Source organism: Lithobates pipiens, unplaced genomic scaffold (assembly GCF_037356315.1).
Source record: "Lithobates pipiens isolate NorthernLeopardFrog02 unplaced genomic scaffold, aLitPip1_a1.2 Scaffold_8, whole genome shotgun sequence".
NCBI classification, from domain to species: Eukaryota; Metazoa; Chordata; class Amphibia; order Anura; family Ranidae; genus Lithobates; species Lithobates pipiens.
In genome coordinates, this window is record NW_027507903.1 from 509,480,522 (window position 1) to 509,502,683 (window position 22,162).

At 46.8% G+C, this 22,162-nt stretch overlaps 1 protein-coding gene across 1 annotated transcript in view; it reads left to right on the top strand.

Moving 5' to 3' along the window:
- Window positions 1-22,162, top strand: part of SMC1B (structural maintenance of chromosomes 1B) — a 255,680-nt gene that overhangs the window by 40,286 nt on the left and 193,232 nt on the right. The window contains exons 3-4 of the mRNA XM_077469356.1: window positions 9,314-9,426; window positions 9,511-9,714. Coding sequence (XP_077325482.1) covers window positions 9,314-9,426; window positions 9,511-9,714 — 317 coding nt within the window. The remainder of the gene's footprint in view (window positions 1-9,313; window positions 9,427-9,510; window positions 9,715-22,162) is intronic.

Below are 22,162 nucleotides of genomic sequence, written 5' to 3' on the forward strand. Positions count from 1 at the left end.
GCATGCGGGACAGATGCTTTGGTAACTCCATGGCATCAGTTCTCTCTGATTTATGCATTTTTCCTCCTATTCTGCTACTGCCAAGACTTCTTTGCAGGATCAGGCAGGAGAAGAAGTCGGTGCTTCTGGTGGCCCAGAAGAGCTTGGTATGCAGAAATAGTGAAGATGGCGGTAGGCTATCCTTGGACCCTACCGTCCCATCCAGACCTGCTATCCCAGGGACCGGTATTCCATCCTACCTTACAAATGCGAAATTTAACGGTTTGGCTATTGAAACCCACATTCTGGGCTTTCGGGCCCTGTGATATCTACCTTGATTAATGCAAGAAAGCCAGCTTCCAGAATGATTTACCACAGAGTCTGGAAAGCATATGTCTCCTGGTGTGAATCTAGGGGTTGGCACCCCAGAAAATATGTCATAAGCAGAATCCTCGAATTTCTGCAAAATGGGTTAGTGATGAAACTGGCGTTGAGTACCATCAAGGGCCAAGTCTCGGCCTTATTGGTTCTGTTTCAACGTCCATTCTTTGGTCCGAAGCTTTATACAAGGGGTAACGCGCCTTAATCCTCCAGTTAGGGCGCCTCTGAACCCCTGGGATTTGAATTTGGTTCTGTCAGCTTTACAGAAGCAGCCTTTTGAACTGATACATCATATTCCCTTAGTTCTGTTGACAAGGAAATTAATTTTTCTGGTGGCCATTTCTTCTGCCAGAAGAGTATCAGAATTATCAGGCCTCTCTTGTAAAGAACCGTATCTGATAAGGCACAAGGATAGAGTGGTGTTACGGCCTCATCCTAGTTTTCTACCGAAGGTGGTCTCAGGTTTTCATCTAAACCAAGATATTGTTCTGCCTTCCTTTTTTCCAAATCCCTGCTCTATGGAAAATAAATCGCTACATTCTTTGGATGTAGTGAGAGCAGTCACAGCCTATCTGGAAGCGACTGCTCAAGTTCGCAAAACGGATTTGTTCGTATTGCCAGAGGGTCCTAAGAGAGGACAGGCAGCATCGAAATCTACCATTGCTAAATGGATTCGACAAGTAATTGTTCAAGCTTATGGTTTGAAGCAAAAGATTCCGCCTTTTCAGATCAAGGCGCACTCCACTAGGGCTAATAGTGCTTCGTGGGCGGTGCATCACCAGGCATCCATGGCTCAAATCTGCAAGGCCGCAACCTGGTCATCAGTCCATACATTCACCAAATTTTACCAGGTGGATGTGAGAAGGCATGAGGACATCGCCTTTGGTCGTAGTGTGCTGCAGGCAGCGGTACAGGGTCCTCAGGTCTGATTACACCCTATGTTATGTGGTTCCCCTCCCCTTAGAGAGCATTGCTCTGGGACATCCCATCAGTAATTACTGAGTCTGTGTCCCGTGATGTACGAGAAAGAAAATAGGATTTTTATAACAGCTTACCTGTAAAATCCTTTTGTTTTGAGGTACATCATGGGACACAGAGGTCCCTCCCCTCTTCTAATACACTTATATTGCTTTGCTACAAAACTTAGGTACCTCCAGTAGGGGGAGGGGTTATATGGGGGATTGAACTTCCTTTCTAGGGTGTGTCAGTGTCCAATCACCTAGTGATACCCTATAACCCATCAGTATTTACTGGGTCTCTGTGTCCCGTGATGTACCTCAAAAGAAAAGGATTTTACCGGTAAGCTGTTATAAAAATCCTATTTTTTATTTTCATATATCAGGGGACACAGAGCCATAGTAGTCTCCGTGTGGGTTATAGGGCCACTGATAGGTGATGGACACTGGCATGCCCAAAGGCAAGAAGTATACTCCTTATATAACCCTGCCCACTGTGTCTAAGGTGTTGGTCACGAGTAAAGATGTGCTGTGCTGAGCTCCACTGGAAGAAATACTTGCTGAGGCTAGCCATGCTGACCGTATCCGTTCAGAGTGTCCTTTCATGGGCTAAAGGAATGGTACTGAGGCCTCGTGTCCGAAGAAACAAGGTTTTGCTTGCAAATGCTTCTCTTTTTAGAGAGCTGGACCCTGGGATCCAGTACTTTTTGGTAGTAAGGCCATAAAGTTTTACTGGCAGGGTACTGCTGCAGGTCCAGGATTGTGGGTAACCTCTAGGTTCCCCTGTTCCTGAAGGTTTCGGAGCCCACTGTGAGGGGTGAAGATTGGGTTTATCTCAGATAACCCTGCAGCGAGGAAAGGTAAGTGGAGATTTTCTTATGAATTTCTCCTTTTTTAAGTTTTAATGTTGTCATGCCTATGTGTCGCCACTGGGGGCTGTGTCAGAAGCCTTTATTCCTCCTCTCCTCCGGCCACATCAAGCAGATCCTCCGGTAAGAAAGGGGGGACTTGTTCTCCTGCAGCCCCAAATTTGGGATCTTGCCCTTTGGGGGACCTATATGCCAAAAGATAAAAAAACAAAACAAAAAAAAGACTAACCGCGCGGCTGCTCAGCGGTGGTTTTTGCCCCCCCGCCATATCAGCGGTTTGCAAGGCGCCTGTATTCCACTGCTCATGGGGGAAAACACCGTCTTTTGAAAGAAGGGGGGCCGTAAGCGCAGGGGGTGGGGCTAATTGCGTCAGACGCCAGCCGCACATGGAGGAAGTTTTTAAAGCACTGTGTTTGTAGCTGCTGCTGGCCATGGAGGGACACATGAGCAGGAGGTGGCTTACTGCAGGTTGGTGACACAGGCATTTTTCCTTTGACACATTACTTTAAAAGGCTGGGTATTAATAGCAACTTATAGCGCTGGACTATAACCTAGCAGTGTGCATTCTTTTTGGTAGTGCCTTTGCTTTTGTGCTTCAGGCTATGACTGGAAAAGGGACCAGGTACTCCTCTAATGGGGTTATAAAGGGTCAATGGTTTCACAATAAACTAAATCCATTTCCAAAAGAATGTCATCCTCCTCTGAGAGCTTCAGTGCCTGTATATATCACACATGAGGTTTGTAATTTGGAAAAGTAAATTGATGCTATATCTCTCCATAGTGGGTTTAAACATAGCAGATCCCCATCCAGTGCTCAGGACCCTCTTATTGAGGCACAAGGGGCAGGGGATCAGGAAGATCTTCCAAAAGATTTGGAAGATACTAATATATCTTCTGAGGATCCTAATATAGAGGGTGTAGCATCACAAGACAGGTTGCTTGTGCACTCACTTACTAGATTGGTTCGTTCAAACCTTTTTTGCTGCCTACAGCACAGGCTCTTGATGAATCCACCTCTGGTTTGGGATCATTTAAACCTCCCCCATCTGGGGATGCCTTCACAATTCTTTCATGGCTAAAAAAAAACGTATGTAATCTGAATGGGAACATCCGGGTAAACAATATTATCCTCCTAAGAAATTCTCCAAATCTTTATCCTTTGGAAGAGGATTTCTATAAGAAATGGGAGCTCCATCAATGGATGCTGCCAATTGCCTCAGTGAACAGAAGTCTCACGTGTCCAGTGGATAATGTGCTAATGTTAAAGGATCCAACAGATAAAAAGTTGGAACTTCTTTCTAAAAGCAATATGTCTTTTGCAAGTTCAGCAGCGCAGCCGGTTCTTATGGCAATTTAAGGAACAATTTGTGGAGATACTTAAAATTCTGCCTGATCAGCAGGCCCAGCAATGGGCTAGTGTATCAGACGCACTATGTTTTCACAGTAGATGCTATGAAAGATTCTATCTATCATGGCTTATGCTTGGACTAGTGCATTCTTGCAGAGTTGTGTGGCTGAAAAATTGGTCAGCCGAAGCACCGTGTAAAAAGTTCTTGGACAGTTTCCTCTTTCATGGTGAGCGGCTATTTGGAGACGATCTGGATATACATTCAAAGGATCTCTAATGAGAAAAGCTCTCATTGACCAGTAATGAAGAAGTTCAAACATTTCTCCTTTTAAGTGTGCTTCCTCACCTGTGTCAGGGGCATCAGCTTCTAGGCAGTCTCGACTACCTCAACTGTCAGGTTCAAGGGGAAGACCCCAAGGGCAGCACCAGGGTCTAAGGAGATCTTGGGGCAGAAAGCCCACAGAACAGAATGCTAAAGCCTCCCCATGAGGGGGCGCCCCCGCTCGTTTTTCAAAGATCTAGCAGGAACAATGTCAAGAAAGATGGGTGGCTTCTTCAACTTCTCTAGGTTACAAACTAGAGTTCTGAGAATTTTCTTTCTCCTTGTTTTTCTAAGAAGTTCACAGGGATCTAGAGAAAAATAAGTCTCTCTTTCTAACTCTGGATCATCTGTTATCCCAGTTGGTGATATCAGAGGTTCCCTTATGCTGCGTACACACGACCAGACTTTTAGATGGACTAGGTCCGACGGTCTTCCCGACAGACTTTCGGCAGAGGTCCGACGGACTTTCCGAACGAGCTGACTTGCATACACACGAACGGACTTTCAAAATGAATGGACTTGCCCGTCCGTTCATTTTGAACGTGACTCCAGGTTTAACGGGACTAGAAAGGGAAGTCAATCTCGCAGCTTTCATTGGCGAGATTGACACCTTGCGAGCCACGTTGCCTGGTATGGATTTTAAGGGGAACTCCTATGCTGAAAAAATGGCGTGGGCTCCACCCCCCCCCCCCCCAATCCATACCAGGCCCTTATCCAAGCACGCAGCCTGACCAGTCAGGAAAGGGGGCGGGGACGAGTGTGCGCCCCTCCTGAATCGTACCAGACCACATGCTCTCAACATGGGGGGGTAGGTGCTTTGGGGTGGGGGGCCCATGTTGATGAGGACAAGGGCCTCTTCCTGACAACCCTGGCCATTGGTTGTCAGGGTCTGCGGGCGGGGGGCTTATCGGAATCCGGAAGCCCCCTTTAGTAAGGGGGCCCCCAGATCCCAGCCCACCACGCTATGTGAATAAGTATGGGGGTACATTTTTACCCCTACCCATTTACCTGAGGGAAAAGTGTAAATAAAAAAACACACTACACAGGTTTTTAAAGTAGTTTATTAGGCAGCTCTGGGGCTCTTCTTCCGACTTCTCTGACTTTGCTTCCCAAAAGTGCGATGGAGTCCACACACCATCGAATTGTCCGACGGATTCTGGTCCGCTGGACCAAGTCTGCCGTAAAGTCCGATCGTGTGTACGCGGCATTAGAGGAACAGGGCACAAGTTTTTTATTCAAACCTTTTCACGGTTCCAAAACCAAACAGGTAAGACCCATTCTAGATCTCAAAGATCTGAATCGGCACTTAAATATCCTATTCTTTCAATGGAGTCAATCAGATCGGTTGTTCCATCCTGCAAGGAGGGGAGGTTTTTTTGGCTTCAATCGATATCAAAAATGCATCTCTCCACCTGCCAATGTTTCCTGCTCACCAGAAATTTCTATGCTTTGAAATAGAAAATCACAATTTTTCAGTTTGTGGCCCTGCCATTCGGTTTAGCCACAACACCACGGGTGTTCTAAAAAATTCTGGTACCTCCTTACTCCATATTAAGGGCTCAAGGCATAACAGTCCTAGCCTATTTAGACGATCTACGTTTTAATAGATCATTCAGTCTCAGGTTTAAACCAAAGTCTGATTACTGCTGTAAACTACCTGGAATCTCTGGGTTAGATACTCAAACAAAAAAAATCCTCCTTAAAATCATCAAGGAGACTACAGTACTTGGGGCTGGTCATAGAAACCGTACAGAGGAAGGTATTCTTACCCCAGACAAGAATCAGTTCCATTACAGGACCAATTCAACTTATCAGAACAAAGAAAGATGCTTTTATTCGGCTGTGCATGAGATTGTTTGGGAAAATGGTGGCCTCCTTCGAGGCCATCCCTTACACGCAGTTTCACTCAAGACTGCTACAAAACACCATCCTGTCGGTCTGGAACAAAAAGATTCAGGCTTTGGATTTTCCAATACGCTTGGCTCCCAACGTATGTCAGAGCCTAAATTGGTGGTTGATATCCAGCAACCTCCAAAAGGGGAAATCTTTTCTGACCGTATCCTGGAAAGTGCAACAGATGCCAGCCTTCTAGGCTGGGGAGCAGTCCTGGAAGAAGATTCTGTCCAGGGGAAATGGTCCAAGTTAGAAAGGACCTTGCCTATCAAGATTTTGGATATTCAAGCAGTATGTCTGGCCCTAGAATCTTGGACGGTCAGACTACGGGATTCATTGAATAGAATAGTGCTGCGCTATATGAGGAGGGGGAGGGGAGAGAAGGGGGAGGTGATGGGGTGGGGGGGGAGTCCCAGGATCCTCTCGGACTGTGACGCCATAAGTGGCAGGGACATCACCCGGTGACCCCGCCCATTGTCCCTATATGTCGCTGCACAACACATCCCTGTCATTGCGGCCAGAGAGCGTTGAGTCAACATCTCAAGGAAGAAGAAAAGAAGAGAAGACGGCGACAGAAGACCGGGCCATCGCTAGTAAAAGAGCTGGGAGAAGAAAGTGGAGGCCTGGCAAGAAGAACCGAAGAGGGGGTCAAGACCCCCGAAGTCGGAAGAAGACCCCCGGGCAGGGCGAAGAAGAAAGCCGGGCTCCTCTGCTAGTAAAAGAACTAGCAGAAGATAGCGGAGGAGTCCGGCGAGAAGGCCCCCCAAGACGGAAGAAGACCCCCGGAGCTGTGTAATAAATTATTTTAAAACCTTGTGTTGTGTTTTATTTAAAAAAAATTTCACCAGGTGAATGTACATTGTACCCCATACTCATTCACATAGGGTGGGGGGCCAGTATCTGGGGACCCCCTTATTAAATAAGCCCCCTGCCCGTAGACCCCAACAACCAATGGCCAGGGTTGTCAGGAAGAGGCCCTTGTCCTCATCAATATGGGGACAAGGTGCTTTGGGGTGGGGGCACGCGGCCTGGTACGGCTCGGGGGCTCGCTCGTCCCCACCCCCTTTCCTGACTGGCCGGGCTGCGCGCTCGGATAAGGGTCTGATATGGACCTTGGGGGGGGGGGACGGACCGGCGTAGGGCTTCCCCTTTAAGTCCATACCAGGTGAAGGGGCCAGCGACGTGTCAATCTCGCCTATAGAGGCGGCGACAAAAGTCCGGCCATAGTCCGGCGGTTTGTCCGCCGCACCTAGCCCGCCTGAAAAGTCCAGTCGTGTGTGGGCAGGTCCGCTTGTTCGGAAAGTCCGGCGGACCTCTGCTTCAAAGTCCGGCGTTTTTTCCGCCGGACTAAGTCCACCGAATAGTCCGATCATGTGTACGCGGCATTAGTCAACTAAAATATACTGGAGATTTAGTCGACCTAAAACAATTGCAGAAGACCAAAATGGGACTAAAACTAAAATGTTTCTCCCCAACCTACAGATCTGTTATTGGGCTGCCATGCTAGTTACCGTCTCCTGGTGGTTTGCGGCGCAAAGATCAAATGCAGCAGTATGTTTGGAGGCAGCTGTACTGGGCTCCATACAAGACCTGCAGACCTTGCGGTTCTCCCTGGCCCCACGAAGGCATCACTTAGGGTGTGGAGGATGGCCGGGCGTAGATTTTTGAGGTCAGGATGCTGGTCCCCAGCTCAACCCCTGTGGAACAATCCGACATTACCACAATTTAAGACAGTCCCGGATCCACAGGTGTGGGTGCGCTTTGGGGTACGAACACGGGGAGACGTCATGCCATCGGGTAGCCTACTCTCATTTAATCAACTGACGGCTTCCCGCGCCTTGCCCGGTTGGGTGTACTTCAGGTACGCCCAGCTGCGCCATTCGGCCAGAGCCCAGTTCCCTGTGCTCCCGACCCTACAGACCAAACCGCTGGTGGAGTTGTTCACGGGGGACGGCCCGAAAAAAACGTTATCAAATGTGTATCGTGTCATATTCCCAACTGATCCTTCCAAACTGAACTCACTCTGGAGTAAATGGAAAGCGGATATTCCGGCAATGGAGAGGGATGACTGGGAGGAATGCTTGGAAAGGGGTACTAAATTGGTTATATCCGCGGGAGATAAGCTTATCCAAACAAAATTTTTGCATCGGGTGTACCATACTCCCGTGCGTCTGTCCAGAATCTATCCCGCTAGAGACCCTTACTATCCCAGATGCGAAACAGAGCTTGGGTCATACATCCACATGTTCTGGGAATGTCGAAAGCTGGCTGGTTTCTGGACCGAGATATTTGACCATCTAAACACCCGACTGGGGTTGGGAGTCCCCAGGGCTCCTGAACTGGCCCTGTTGGATATACACGCTGATGAGCAAACACCCTACCACACTAAGCTGTTGATTTCATACCTTCTTTTTTATGCAAAAAAGGAGATTATATGTAAATGATTTTCACCTACTCCCCCCAGCGTGGCCCTGTGGGAAAAAAATTTAAATAGTGTCCTGCCCTTATATAAATTAACGTACCACAATCGAGGCTGTCCATGGAAGTTCGACAAGATCTGGCTCCCATGGACCTCTGGCTAGGTGTTTATGTTTGATCGTGGGGGCCTCGCCTCTGCCTGTCCCCCCCCCCCCATTTTTTTTTTGCCCCCTCCCTCCCTCACCCCTTCCCCCCCCCCTTTCTCTTTCACCCTTTACATGCCCGGGGGGCCACGTCTGGGTATACCTACTTAATCTGGGTAATGCCTTCTATGATTGATTACACGATGGGAGCTCTACGAAGACTCTGTGTTTTCTTGTATGGCACTCTGTATTGTACTGTATAGTAACTTGTTATTTTTCTCCAGCTGTGATGTGGGCTACTCCCCTGTTTTTTTGTTTCATTATTCTGTATGCATGTATATGACAATAAAGCACTCCTGTTGTTTAAAAAAAAATAAAAAAACGAAAATGTCATTTTAGTCCTAAGACTAAAACTAAATCGAAATTTGCTGCCAAAATTAACACTGCCGATAACTGAGCGATCAGTGGTCTTTGATTGCTTAGTTCTTAGGTCCCCTTATCTACAACTTCCTGTCATTTTGGAATGATTCCACTCTAAATGCGGTCCCTTACCTGTTCAGCAGTCCCCCACTGCCTCTTCTTCCAAGTGCCCCCATAGAGAGCCCTGTGCTATGGGGCCAAACGTGCAGGCACACTCCTGAGCCAGGCTGTGTGTATCTATAGACACAGCGCAGTCAAACCCTGTCCTCCCTTCTCATAGGTTTTCACTTACAGCAACAAGAGCCTATGGCTCTCGTTGCTTTCAATGAAGACCGTGAATCCAGGAAGAGAGGAAAGCACGCCTGCCAGCAGGGGTAGCTGGATCATGAGTGGTCTCGGGTATGTGTTATGGGGGGTCGGATGGGCAGAAAAAGTAGTGACTTTTTTTCTTATCTTTTTAATACAGGGAATGCATTAAGGTACCTTTTTAATACCACTTTAATCACTAGAAGCTGTAGGAAGTAAACAGTTTATGCTTCCACAACTGACATTTTGTGCTTTATATTTAACAAAATTGTTGCCAGGGGGCTCTACAGAATATCGACTTAATGACACACCAATAGGACGTTCAGCGTATATTCTGGAGCTTGAAAAAATTGGAATAATTTCAAAGGCCAGAAATTGCCTCATATTCCAGGTAAATCAATGTATTCTGCCTGATGTTCAATATCAAAGTTGTTTATAGGAGCAGATATTTGATTTGTCTGTTTTGTTTCACCAGGGTGAGGTGGAATCAATTGCAGTGAAGAAACCTAAAGAAAGAACCCAACTTTTTGAACAAATAAGCAACTCATCAGAACTAGCAGAAGAATATGAGCAAAAGAAAAAAAAAATGTTACAGGCTGAGGAAGATGCACAGTTCTGTTATAATAAGAGGAAAAATGTGGCATTCGAAAGAAAGCATGCCAAGATAGAGAAAGAAGAGGTCAGTACTGGATGTGTTTAAAGATAAACAAACCTTTCCAAAAAAAAAGGGGGGTGTGTGTATTCTACCCACTCTTCCCTAAAACAGACATCGGGACCTTCTTGTATCTTTCCTGCAGACTGGGTCAATGAATTAATGTAGCTACTGAATGGTAAATAAATGTCCTATTTTCTCAGGGAGTAAAAGACAGGGCCTGAATGGAGGAATTTTCATGTTCTTCTCACAAGCAATGTTGGTATTTACTGTTTTTTTTTTTTTTAAAGTAGATTACAGTGGGGATGTGCTGCAGTCGAGGCTAAATAAGGGATCGGGTCCAATAGAACTATTTTCTGTAGATGTAGCTTTCACTAACAACCTTTAAAAGGTTGTCTAACCTGAGAACCTTGCCAAAGTAAAAGAGAAAGGCACTGGACTCCATTCTGATCAGCAGGGGATTTGCTCACAGATCCCCTGCTAATCAGAGCGGGTATATGACAGGTAAGACAAAAACACAGGTCTGTATTCAGTTTCTGCAGAGCGCTCTATGGGCGACTGGGTGTAAACAGACTCTACTGTAAGTTTACACCTGACTACTTTGATCCAATTTGCCTATATGGAGAACGAAACCCCATTAATTTGTTTTTAGTGGACTGGTTCAGATCGTGATAGGCACAAGTTTGTTTACACCTACTGGTTCATAGGGATGAATGGACCGTTTGATCAGGTCCACCTGAAAAACTGACAGGCGGACCTAAACAGAATGGTCATGTAAAAGGCGCAAAAGAGTGCCAAACTAGTTTTTCACAGTGAAAGATTTTTAGGATAAAAACCAATGTGTTTCAGGTGTTATGCTGAAGGCCCTCTTCATCGTGACTAAAATATCTTGTCTTGCTAAATTTTAGCCCTAATTAAGTGGGTCTGTATAACTCCTGAAATGCATTGGCTACTTTAATTACAAGTTTTATTATAAGTAAAGAAACATGTCTTTATTATATATTTTATAGAGTAGATACCGACACTATTATTGGTATCGGTGCCGATACCGAATATTTGTCCGAGTACTTGTACTCGGGCAAATACTCCCGATGCCTGACCTGATACTTTTTTTATGAAGAGGCGGCTCTTGGAAGTCAGTGGGCTGAGCAGAGAGCGGGTCCTGGCAGTGGTGAGCGAGTCCTGGGCTGGCAGCAGCGAAAGGTAAGCTGGCAGAGGTGTGGGTCGCACTCGCAGCCGTCATAATCTGTGACCCGGGCCGTCACATTTGTTAACGGAAGTGACAGCCCCGGTCTCCGTTGGGGATTAAACAGCACGACGCCCATCTTGGTACACCCTACACTCCGTCTCAATAGACCAGCAGTCACAAGGTGGCAGCGGACATCTTGTTACACCCAGCCCATATAGTTCACTAACTATATGGGCTGGGTGTAACAAGATGTCCACTGCTGCCTTCAAACTTACTGAGGCTGAGTGAAGGGTGTAACAAGATGGGCATCGTAACACTTGTATACTAGAGAGAGTTTGAAGTTTGACTGTTATTGATGGTCTCTCTTATTATTTCATTGCCATTGCCTGCCCATCAGTTGCACCTATCAGAGCCAGCATATTAGTGCCCATCGGTCAGTACCACCTATCAGTGCTGCAAATCAGTGAGTGCCCATCAGTGCTACTGTCACATGACATTAAAAAAAAAAGTATCAGTAATCGGTATCTGCAAGTACTTGAATAAAAGTATTGGTACTTGTACTCTGTATTAAAAAAAATGGTATCGGTGCAACCCTACTTATAACACTGCATCAGTGGCATGTTACTAAAAATGAATTTAATAGATGAGCATACAATTGTAATGCCGCATACACACTTTATTATTATTATTCAGGATTTATATAGCGTCAGCAATTTACGCAGCGCTTTACAATATAAAAGGGAGACAATACAGTTACAATACAATTAAATACAAGAGGATTAAGAGGACCCTGCTCAGAAGAGCTTACAATCTAAAAGGGTGGGGCAGGTGGTACAGAAGGTTATAACTGTTGGGAATGAGTTTATGGAAGTGGTAGGAGATTAGTTTGAGACGTGATAGGCTTCCCTGAATAGATGAGTTTTCAGGGATCGTCTGAAGGTAGCAAGAGTAGGGGATAGCCGGACCGGTGGAGGTAGCGAGTTCCAGAGGATTGGAGAGGCTCTGGAGAAATCCTGGAGACGAGTGTGGGAGGAGGAGACGAGAGAGCTTGAGAGTAGGAGGTCTTGAGAAGAACGGAGGGGACGGTTTGGGTGATATTTGGAGACAAGATTGGTGATGTAGCTCGGGGCAGAGTTGTGAATGGCTTTGTATGTGGTGGTTAGTATTTTGAATTTAATTCCGGCCAGAAAAAGACAGATGAGAGCTTTTCATCGGAAAATGCGACCGTGTGTATGCTCCATCGGAATTTAGCTGTCCGAATTTCCGCCAGCCAAAAATTGATAGCATGTTCTCAATTTTCCCGACGGAAAAACTTTCTATCGGTAATTCCGATCATGTGTATGCAATTCCGACATCAAAAACAACAAAAATCACGCATGCTCAGATTCAACTGAGAGACAGAAGCTATTGGCTACTAGCTATTGAACTTCCTTTTTCTAGTCACGTCATACGTCTTGTACGTCACCACATTATAAATTATCAGAATTTGATGTGACCGTGTGTAGGCAAGACAGCTTGAGCCGAATTCCGTCGGAAAAACCATCAGAGCTTTTTCCGACGAGAATTCTGATCGTGTGTACGCCGCATAAATGTTTTTAACCTTATACTATTAAAAAGAAAATCTTTTTACGCTTAATAAGACCAAGTAATATTTGTGCCTATCTGAGTGCCAACGAAATGAATATGTACATATCCCTCTGCCTGTGTGCTGACCCTGTGCACACCATTATGTTTCCCAATGCTCAAGCCTTTACTGGCCAGTGAGTTTTAGGCACTATATTACTGAATGACTGAGGGGGAGGGGTGGCGGTCTTTAGTGTTGACAAAGAATGGTGCATAGTGCCTTCGTAAGCAGATTGTGATGTTCAGCATACAACTGGAGTGTACGATCTAAAAGGGCTCTTATGAGGTCTCTTATGACACCAAAATAATTGATTTTAAGATTAGAACTCGCTGCCTGTACTTTAGCAGTGTTGTTACTGGATTAAATCAGAACTTGACAGACTCGATTAAATATAGATCCAGACACATAATATAGCAATAATATAGCCATTTTCATATTAAAGCAGTGGTATACTGCCGACTTGGGGAAAAACAAAACAATTCCCTTCAAGGCAATGACATTGGCAATGGCATAATGTGCTAGTATGCATCACATACTAGAAAATGATCAAATACCTTAGAAAGCAGGGAGTAGGATCTATGTCTTCCCCTAGTGAAAGCACCTCCCACTGTTTAGTAAAATACTGGCTAGGTACACAGTCAACCCTTTGATTGCCCCTGATATTAACCCCTTCTCAGCCAGGGTCATTAGTACAGTGATGGTGCATATTTTTAGCACTGATCACTGTATTAGTGTCACTGGTTCCCAAAAAGTGTCAGAATGTCCTCCACAATATTGCAGTGCCGCTAGAAGTTGCTGATCGCCATATCCCATAGTTTATAAACGCTATAACTTTTGCGCAGACCAATCAATATACGCTTATTGGGATTTTTTTTTTAACAAAAATATGTAGCAGAATACATATTGGCCTAAATTGACATTTTTTTGATTGGACATGTTTTTTTTATTTTTTATTTTGTTTTCAACATTGTTGGCCTTTTTTGTTAATGGCGCAAAAAATAAACACAGAGTTGATCAAATACCACCAAAAGAAATCTTTATTTGTGGGGAAAAAAGGGCATACATTTTATTTGGGTACTGTGTCGCACGACCTTGCAATTGTCAATTAAATTAACGCAGTGCTGTATTCCAAAAAATGGCCCTGTCAAGAAGGGGGGTAAGTCTTCTTGAAGTCAAGTGGTTAAAGGAGAACTCCTGCTACAATGTACAGTAGAGAGTGTACTTATATAACAGTATCAATTTGCTGTCCCTTCAAAATAACTCAACACAGCCATTAATGTCTAAACTGCTGGCAACAAAAGTGAGTACACCCCTAAGTGAAAATGTCCAAATTGGGTCCAAAGTGCCAATATTTTGTGTGGCCACCATTATTTTACAGCGCTGCCTTAACCCTCTTGGGCATGGAGTTCACCAGAGCTTCACAGGTTGCCACTGGAGTCCTCTTCCACGCCATGTTGGCTGGTGGATGTTAGAGACCTTGCCCTCCTCCACCTACCATTTTGAGGATGCCCCACAGATGATCCAATAGGTTTTAGTTCTGGAGACATGCTTGGCCAGTCCATCACCTTTACCCCTTAGCTTCTTTAGCAAGGCAGTGGTAGTCTTGGAGGTGTGTTTGGGGTCCTTATCATGTTGGATTACTGCCCTGTGGCCCAGTCTCCAAAGGGAGGGATCATGCTCTGCTTCAGTATGTCACGGTACATGTTGGTATTCATGGTTACTGAACTGTAGCTCCCCAGTGCCAGCAGCACTCATGCCGCCCCAGACCATGACCCTCCCACCACCATGCTTGACTGTAGGCAAGACACACTTGTCTTTGTACTCCTCACCTGGTTGCCGCCACACGTGCATGACACTATCTGAAACAAGTAAGTTTATCTTGGTCTCATCAGACCACAGAACATGGTTCCAGTACTCCATGTCCTTAAGCCCCATACACATTATCAGTTTTTCTGCTGTGTTTTTCTGCAGGTTTACCAAAACCATGTAGTGCAAGGGCCTGCATGATTGCATACAAATTGAAACTCCTATCAGGCAGGCCTTTGCACTACATGGTTTAGGTAAAGTGCAGGAAAAACTCAGCAGAAAAACTGATAGTGTGTATGGGGCTTAAGGCCGCGTACACACGGGCGGACTGTTCGCCCAACTTTGTCCGCTGAACAGTGTTTGGGCGGACAGTCCGCTCGTGTGTGGGCTTTCAGCGGACAGTTTCAGCGGACAGTTTGACGAACAAGGTTTTACGGAATTTCCGAAAAACTGTCCGCTGAAACCTTGTTTCAGCGAACAGTCCGCTCGTGTGTAGGCTTGTTCGTCAAACTAAGTTCCGCGCATGCTCAGAAAGGATTTACACGCCGAAAGTTATAATGCAGTGTATAGGACGTCGTATTTTTCGTCCCGTCGTACGTGCCGTTCACGTCATCGCGCACGGTTTCAGCAAACTGTTCGTCCGTCGTGTGTGGCCATGTCCGTCCATGCTAATTTTGAGCGGACTGTTTGCCGAAACTGTTTGACGGACAAAGTTGGGCGAACAGTCCGCGTGTGTGTACGCGGCCAAAGTCTGCTTGTCTTCAGCAAACTGTTTGCAGGCTTTCTTGTGCATCATCTTTAGAAGAAGCTTCCTTCTGGGACGACAGCCACGCAGACCAATTTGATGCAGTGTGTGTGCGGCGTATGGTCTGAGCACTGACAGGCTGACCCACCCCCCCCCCACACCCCTTCAACCTTTGCAGCGATGCTGGCAGCACTAATATGTCTATTTCCCAAAGACGACCTCTGGCTATGACGGTGAGCACGTGCACTCAACTTCTTTGGTTGACCATGTAGAGGCCTGTTCTGAGTGGAACCTGTCCTGTTAAACCACTGTATGGTCTTGGCCACCATGCTGCAGCTCAGTTTCAGGGTCTTGGCAATCTTCTTATAGCTTAGGCCATCTTTATGTAGATCAACAATTCTTTTTTTCAGATCCCCAGAGAGCTCGTGCCATGAGGTGCCTTGTTAAACTCCCAGTGACAAGTATTAGGGAGTGAGAGTGATAACACCAAATTTAACACACCTGCTCCCCATTCACATCTGAGATCTTGACATTAACAAGTCACATGACACCTGGAAGGGAAAATGACTAATTTGGCCCAATTTGCAAATTTTCACTTAGGGGTGTACTCTTGTTGACAGCAGTGAACCTCCGTCCTAGCCTCAAATCACACACAGGTGGTACAGGTTTTGCTCAAGAATATCCCTACCTGTATTTAGCACCATCCATCTTTCACTCAATTTTGACCAGTTTCCCAGTCCCGACGGCTGAAAAACATCCCCACAGCACAATGCTGCCGCCACCACGTTTCACTGTGGGGATGGTGTTCTTTGGGTGATTTTATGTGTTGGGTTTGCGCCAGATATAGCGTTTTCTTTGATGGCTTAAAAGTTACATTTTAGTCTCATCAGACCAGAGCACCTTCCTCCGTACGTTATGGGAGTCTCCCACACGCCTTTTTGCAAACTCAAAACGTGCCATGTTTTTTGCTGAAAGTAATGGCTTTCTTCTGGACAGTCTGCCATAAAGCCCAACTCTATGGAGCATACGGCTTATTGTCGTCCTATGAACCAATACTCCAGTCTCTGCTGTGGAACTCTGCAGCTCCTCCATGGTTACCTTTAGGTTTCTGTGCTGCCTCTCTGATTAATGCCCTCCTTGCCCAGTCTGTGAGTTTTGGTGTGCGGCCGTCTCTTGGCAGGTTTACTGTTGTGCCTTGTTCTTTCCATTTGGTTATGATAGATTTGATGGTGCTCCTAGGGATCCTCAAAGATTTGGATATTTTTTTATAACCTAACCCTGACTTGTACTTCTCAACAACATTGTCCCTTACTTGTTTGCAGAGTTCCTTGGTCTCAGCCTGCTTCCTGCAGCTTAGTTTTTTCTGCCTAGGGAAGGAGAAGGACCTAGGCTCCCTGCGGGACCATCAGTCCTGGGATTTTTTACTGAATGTTTGCCTTTTGCGCAAGATTTTAAGATCCTGTGATCTGCTATCAACAGCCAGCTGGGTGACAGGCTGGATAATCTAGATCCTTGTAGTCTCCCCAGCCTGGCCATCGAGCGTGTGCAGACCCTAGCTACGCGCTGGTTTGGCCACGACATGCCCCTCAGGCTCCAGGGGCAGCTGATGAGCGCAGTGCTTCGGGGGAAAACATATGACCGGACTACCGATGTCTTTGTCACAGTGTGCCGTGGCCAGCAACCACCCCGTAGTGCTCTGAGAGTGGGTCTGTGATGGGATGTCCCCAGGTCGTCCGGATGGTAAGTACAGCTCTTCCTGCCTCAGCGGAATTGAGCAGCTGGGCATTCCCTGGGAGGTCAATTGGGGGGTCCCTCTCCTCCCTCTCTTTCTCTGCTGAGCGGTGTGTGTACCTGTAGCCAGGGGTCCCCTGGGAGGCTCTCACCTTAGATTGGGGGCTGCGCTGGGTGTCTGTGGTCTCCCCGCTGGGTGTCTGGAGGTCTGCATGTGCTGATCGCCATAGCACTGTTCTGCCGCCATTTTCTCTGTCCTTTCACTGTGTACAGTTGTTTGTCAGCCATTTTTGGTGTGCCTCAGTGGAAAGCATGGTCTGCCATTTTTCTGTAGCTCGGCGGCCATTTTCTTTGTCATTATGTCCCTTATTCAGGGCAGTTGGTGGCCATTTTGTTGTATCCCAGCAAGGTTTTTATCCTCAGCGCTGGTCCCTGCTGCTCAGGACGGCGCTTTTTTTTTGCTCAGAACAACTGGGAGCTGATACTGGACATAGACTAACTTAACGACGCAGGACTCGGTCAGGGTGGTGAGTCCTGCGGTGGGGGCCCCTCAGTCTGCAGCAGCTAGAACGGTGGGATTGTGCACCTGTCCTAAGTCCCCAAGGGTGGCAGACAGGTAGGGTCTGCATGGTTTCAGAAACTGGTGTTTCTTCCCCAGAACTCCCTGCAATTGCAACCGGCTCGTTGACGAACGGCGCAGTGCCTTTGGACACTTTTGACGACGGTCCTTGAAAGGTGTTTCCGTATTTGACTTATTTCGATAAGTTCATATACAAGGAATGGGGAAGCCCGCAACGGACCTTCTCGGTCCCTAAAAGAATGGCGGTGCGCTACCCCTTTGAGGAGAGCTTTTTTAAAAAAATGGTCAGCTCCTCCGGTCGTGGGCCCCCTAGTATCCAGCTTAAACAAAGTAACCACGATCCCGATAGAGGGAACTACTGCATTCAAGGACCCTACCAACAGGAAGGCAGAGGCAGTGGCCCGTTTCTTGTTTACAGTTGTGGGGTCAGCAATACGACCAGTACTGGCCACAGCACTTGTCTCGCAGACACTTACTGAATGGGCAAAACTTTTGCACCCTGAATTGGAGAAGCAGCAGGCTACTCCTGTCTGCGTAGAACTAGCAGACCAGTTAGTGCATGGCCTTAAGTACATTTGTGACGCGGCCCTGAATATGCTTCCTTTACTCTCCAGGGCTTCAGCGACAGCAGTGGTGCTGCGGCGACTGATTTCGCTAAAATACTGGTCTGCTGACCAGGCATCCAAAAAAGCCTTGACGGATTTGGAGCCTCGTTGGGTGACCTTATTAACCACTTGCTTACAGGGCACTTAAACCCCCCTCCTATTCAGACCAATTTTCAGCTTTCAGTGCGCTCGCACTTTGACAATTAATCATGCAACACTGTACCGAAATGTTTTTTTTTTGTCCCTTTTTCATACAAATAGAGCTTTCTTTTGGTGGTATTTGATCACCTCTGGGTTTTTAATTTTTTGCGCTATAAATGAAAAAACACCCAAAATTTTGAAAAAATAATTGAATATTTCTTAACTTCTGTGATTAAAATTTTGCAAATTAGTAATTTTTCTTCATAATTTTTGGCCACAATTTATACTGCTACATATCTTTATTAAAAAATAACCAAAAATGAGTGGAAATTATTTGGTCTGTGTGAAAGTTTTAGAGTCTACAAGCTATGGTGCAGATCATAAAAAAAAAAAAAAAAAAAAGATCACATCTGATGTACTTGTGGCCTATCTCATTTATTGAGACCCTAACAAGCCAGGAAAGTACAAATGCCCCCCAAATTACCCCTTTTTGGAAAGTAGACATTTCAAGGTATTTAGTAAGAGGCATGGTGAGTTATTTGAAGTTGTAATTTTTTCCCACAATTATTTGCAAAATTAATATTGTTTGTTTTTTTTCCACAAAATTGTCTTTGTAATAGCTTATTTCTCTCACGTGGTGTGTGTATACCACAAATGAGACCCCAAAATACATTCTGCTACTCCTGAGTATAGCGATACCACATGTGTGGGACTTTTTCACTGACTGGCCACATACAGAGGGCCAACATGCAGGGAGCACCGTCAGGTGTTCTAGGAGCATAAATTACACATCACATTTCTCAACCACCTATTACAATTTTGAAGGCCCTGGACAATGGAAACGCCCACAAAATGACCCCACTTTGGAAAGCTAACACCCCAACGTATAATCTGTGAGGCATAATGATCTTCTATGGTTTGTTTTTTCCAGATGTTTTTTGAAAATGTGGAAAAAAAATGAAACCACTTTTATTTTTTTATTTTTTTTTATTTATTTTTTACACAAAGTTGTCCATTTATAAGATATCTCCAACAGATAGCATTTAGATAGCAAAAATGACACCCCAAAATTCATTCTGCTACTCCTCCTGAGTATGGCGATACCACACATATGAGACTTCTACACAGCCTGGCCACATACAGAGATACAAAATGAAATGCAAGGAACACCATCAGGTGTTTCAGGGACACATAGCATGCACATACCAAGAATTACACCCCAAAATAAATGATGCTGAGCAAAGCGTAAACAAAAGATTACCTGTGGTTGTAGTAGCGCAGTTGTACACAGGAGGAGGAGGAGGTCAGCAAAGGCGAACACAATTCTCCAGGCAGGAATACTGTCCATATAAAGTCCAGAGTCAGTGCAGGCAGAGAAATTGTCAGCAGTGCCAAAAATATTGGTCCTGGTTGTAGGCAGGAACATGTGGTGTGGTCAGTGCGATAGGCAGAGACATAATGGCAGTAAGTCCTACAGGCAGAAGTAGGGCCTTATTCAGGACAGATTGGGACAGGGGTAGAGGCTTCTCCCACCCAAATCTCTTTGAAGCCTCTGAGTCTCCAGACCCTAATCTAGGATTGAGAAAACAAAAAAATGTGTTTCTCTTATATTCACCGACCGACACAGCTCCTCTCTGTAACAAATGGGTTGTTAGCCTTATCACTAAGAGAATACTAAGCATAGTTGTAATACAACACTCAGAACTCTTAGTTCCGCCCAGGAGGGAGGTCCCTCAGGCTACAAACCCCCACCCTGTAAAGCAGCATTAGTTTTATTTTGCCTAGCAAAGGCGAAGGACCTAGGAACCCTGTGGGCCCATCGGTCCGTGCTTTTTTACGCAGAAGCTTGGGTTTTTGTGCAAGATGAATGATCCTGTGATCTACTATCAACAGCCGGCTGGGTGACAGGCTGGATACCCTTATCCTTGTAGTCTCCGCAGTCCGGTCATCGAGCGTGTGCAGGTCGCAGCTACGGCTCCGCAGGCCATGACATACCTCAGCTCCAGGGGTGGTCGGTGAGCTTTTATGCTCCGGGGCGTACATATGACCGGGCTACTTATTTCTGCGTCACAGTATGCCGAGGCCAGTAGCCTACCCTGTACTGATCAGGAGAAGGTCTACAGTGGAATGTCTCCCAGCTCTCCCTGCCCCGGCTGGGCTGAGCAGCTGGGCATTCCCTGAGAGGTCGATTCGGGGGTCCCTCTGGGGTCTCCCCTTCTCCCCCTGCTGCACGTGGTACTGAGCGGTGTGTGTGTGTCCCTGAGGGCACTCACCTGGGATGGCTGGCTGGTGGTGCCTCGATCCTATGTATGTAGGGGGGGTGCCTGTGAGGTCTGGCTGTGTTTTTGGTACAGCGCTGTGTCTCTGCCACATTTTTGTCTCTGTCCCTCATGGAGCTGGCTGGCAACCATTTTAGGGTGGGCGAGGGCAGCATGTCTTCTGGGTTTCTAGCAGCCATTTTCCCAGTGCTTTCCTATGCAGGACACTGGCGGCCATTTTCTAGAAGCCTGAGCATGTTTCAGTGTTCTCCAGCAGCAGCTACATGTGCTCTCCGCTTCCTTTTTGTCGTTACTGGACGCTGGGTGGCCTTTCTATGTAGTCTGAGCATGTTTTTTCAGATCGTTTTAACGATCGTTCTGACGGACTGCCACCAGCACAGTTTTGGTTTCCTCTGCACCTAGGAACACTAAGGGTCTACAGGCACTGCTGTGAACAGCGTGGAACTCCTCAAGGTGGTGAGTCCGGCGGGTTAGAACCTCTCAGTCAGCGGCAGCAAGGAGGGTGGGACTGTCACTGTCCTAAGTCTCCTTCAGGTGGCAGACAGGGTAGGGTCAGCATGGCTTCAGAAACCGGTGTTTCTTCCCCTGAAATCCAGGCAATTGCAACCGGGTCACCTGCGGGCTGCGCAGTTCCCATGGACACCCTGACGGCGGTCCTCAATTCGTTAGTTGCCAAGATGGAGGCGGTGCGTGGTAAGAAAGGTGCTAAAAAGCGGCCCCTGCTCCCCCCCCCCCCCCCCCCCCTCCCAGACTCAGACTCGGGTCCTGCTGAGGCTGGTGACCCCTGCTCTGTCTTGTCAGACGACGCTGACCAGGACCGTTCAGACAGTGAGGATGAGTCCCCGTCCGGGTCCGGGCGCGATAAAGAGCTTGTTGGAGCATTTATCACAGCTGTGCGTGATACCCTGAAGATTCAAGATCTAGTGGATTCCTCTGCTGATGTACCGGTCCCTTTTGGGTTCCGCAAGCCAGCACGTTCACCTAAGGTGTTCCTGTATCTGACTTATTTTGACGAGTTCATTTACAAGGAATGGGGTCGCCCACAACGGACCTTTTTGATCCCCAAATACATGGCGGTGCGTTACCCCTTTGAGGAAAGCCTTCTCAAGAAATGGTCGGCTACTCCGGTCATGGACCCCCCAGTATCCAGGTTAAATAAAGTAACCAGGATCCCGGTTGAGGGGACTCCTGCATTCAAGGATCCCACGGACAGGAAGGCCGAGGCGGTGGCTCGTTCCTTGTTTACGGTTGTGGGGTCTGACGTGCGACTTGTACTGGCATCCGCACTTATGTCGCAGACATTGACTGAGTGGGCAAAACTTTTGTGCCACGAATTGGAAGAGCAACAGGTTTCCCCTGTCTGCGTGGAACTAGCAGACCAACTAGTGCAAGGCCTTAAGTACGTCTGTGACGCGGCCCTGGATACTCTCCATCTGTTATCCAGGGCCTCAGTGTCAACTGTGGTGCTGAAGCATCAGATGCTGGACCCAGGAGAATGTGCATTGCATCCGGAGATATTCAGGTTGATGTGCCTGAAGTGGGGCACACCAGATGTGGGTCTACTGGCCTCCCGTCTCAATCGGAAGGTGCCAAGATTCGTGTCCAGGACAAGAGATCCGTGGGCCGACGCGCCAGACGCGCTGGTGGCTCCGTGGGATCAGTACCAGCTGATCTACACCTTTCCTCCACTGAAACTGTTGCCACGTCTGATTCGCAGAGTGTAAGCCGAGGGGATCCCGGTAATACTGGTTGCCTGGTGGCCTCAGCGTCCTTGG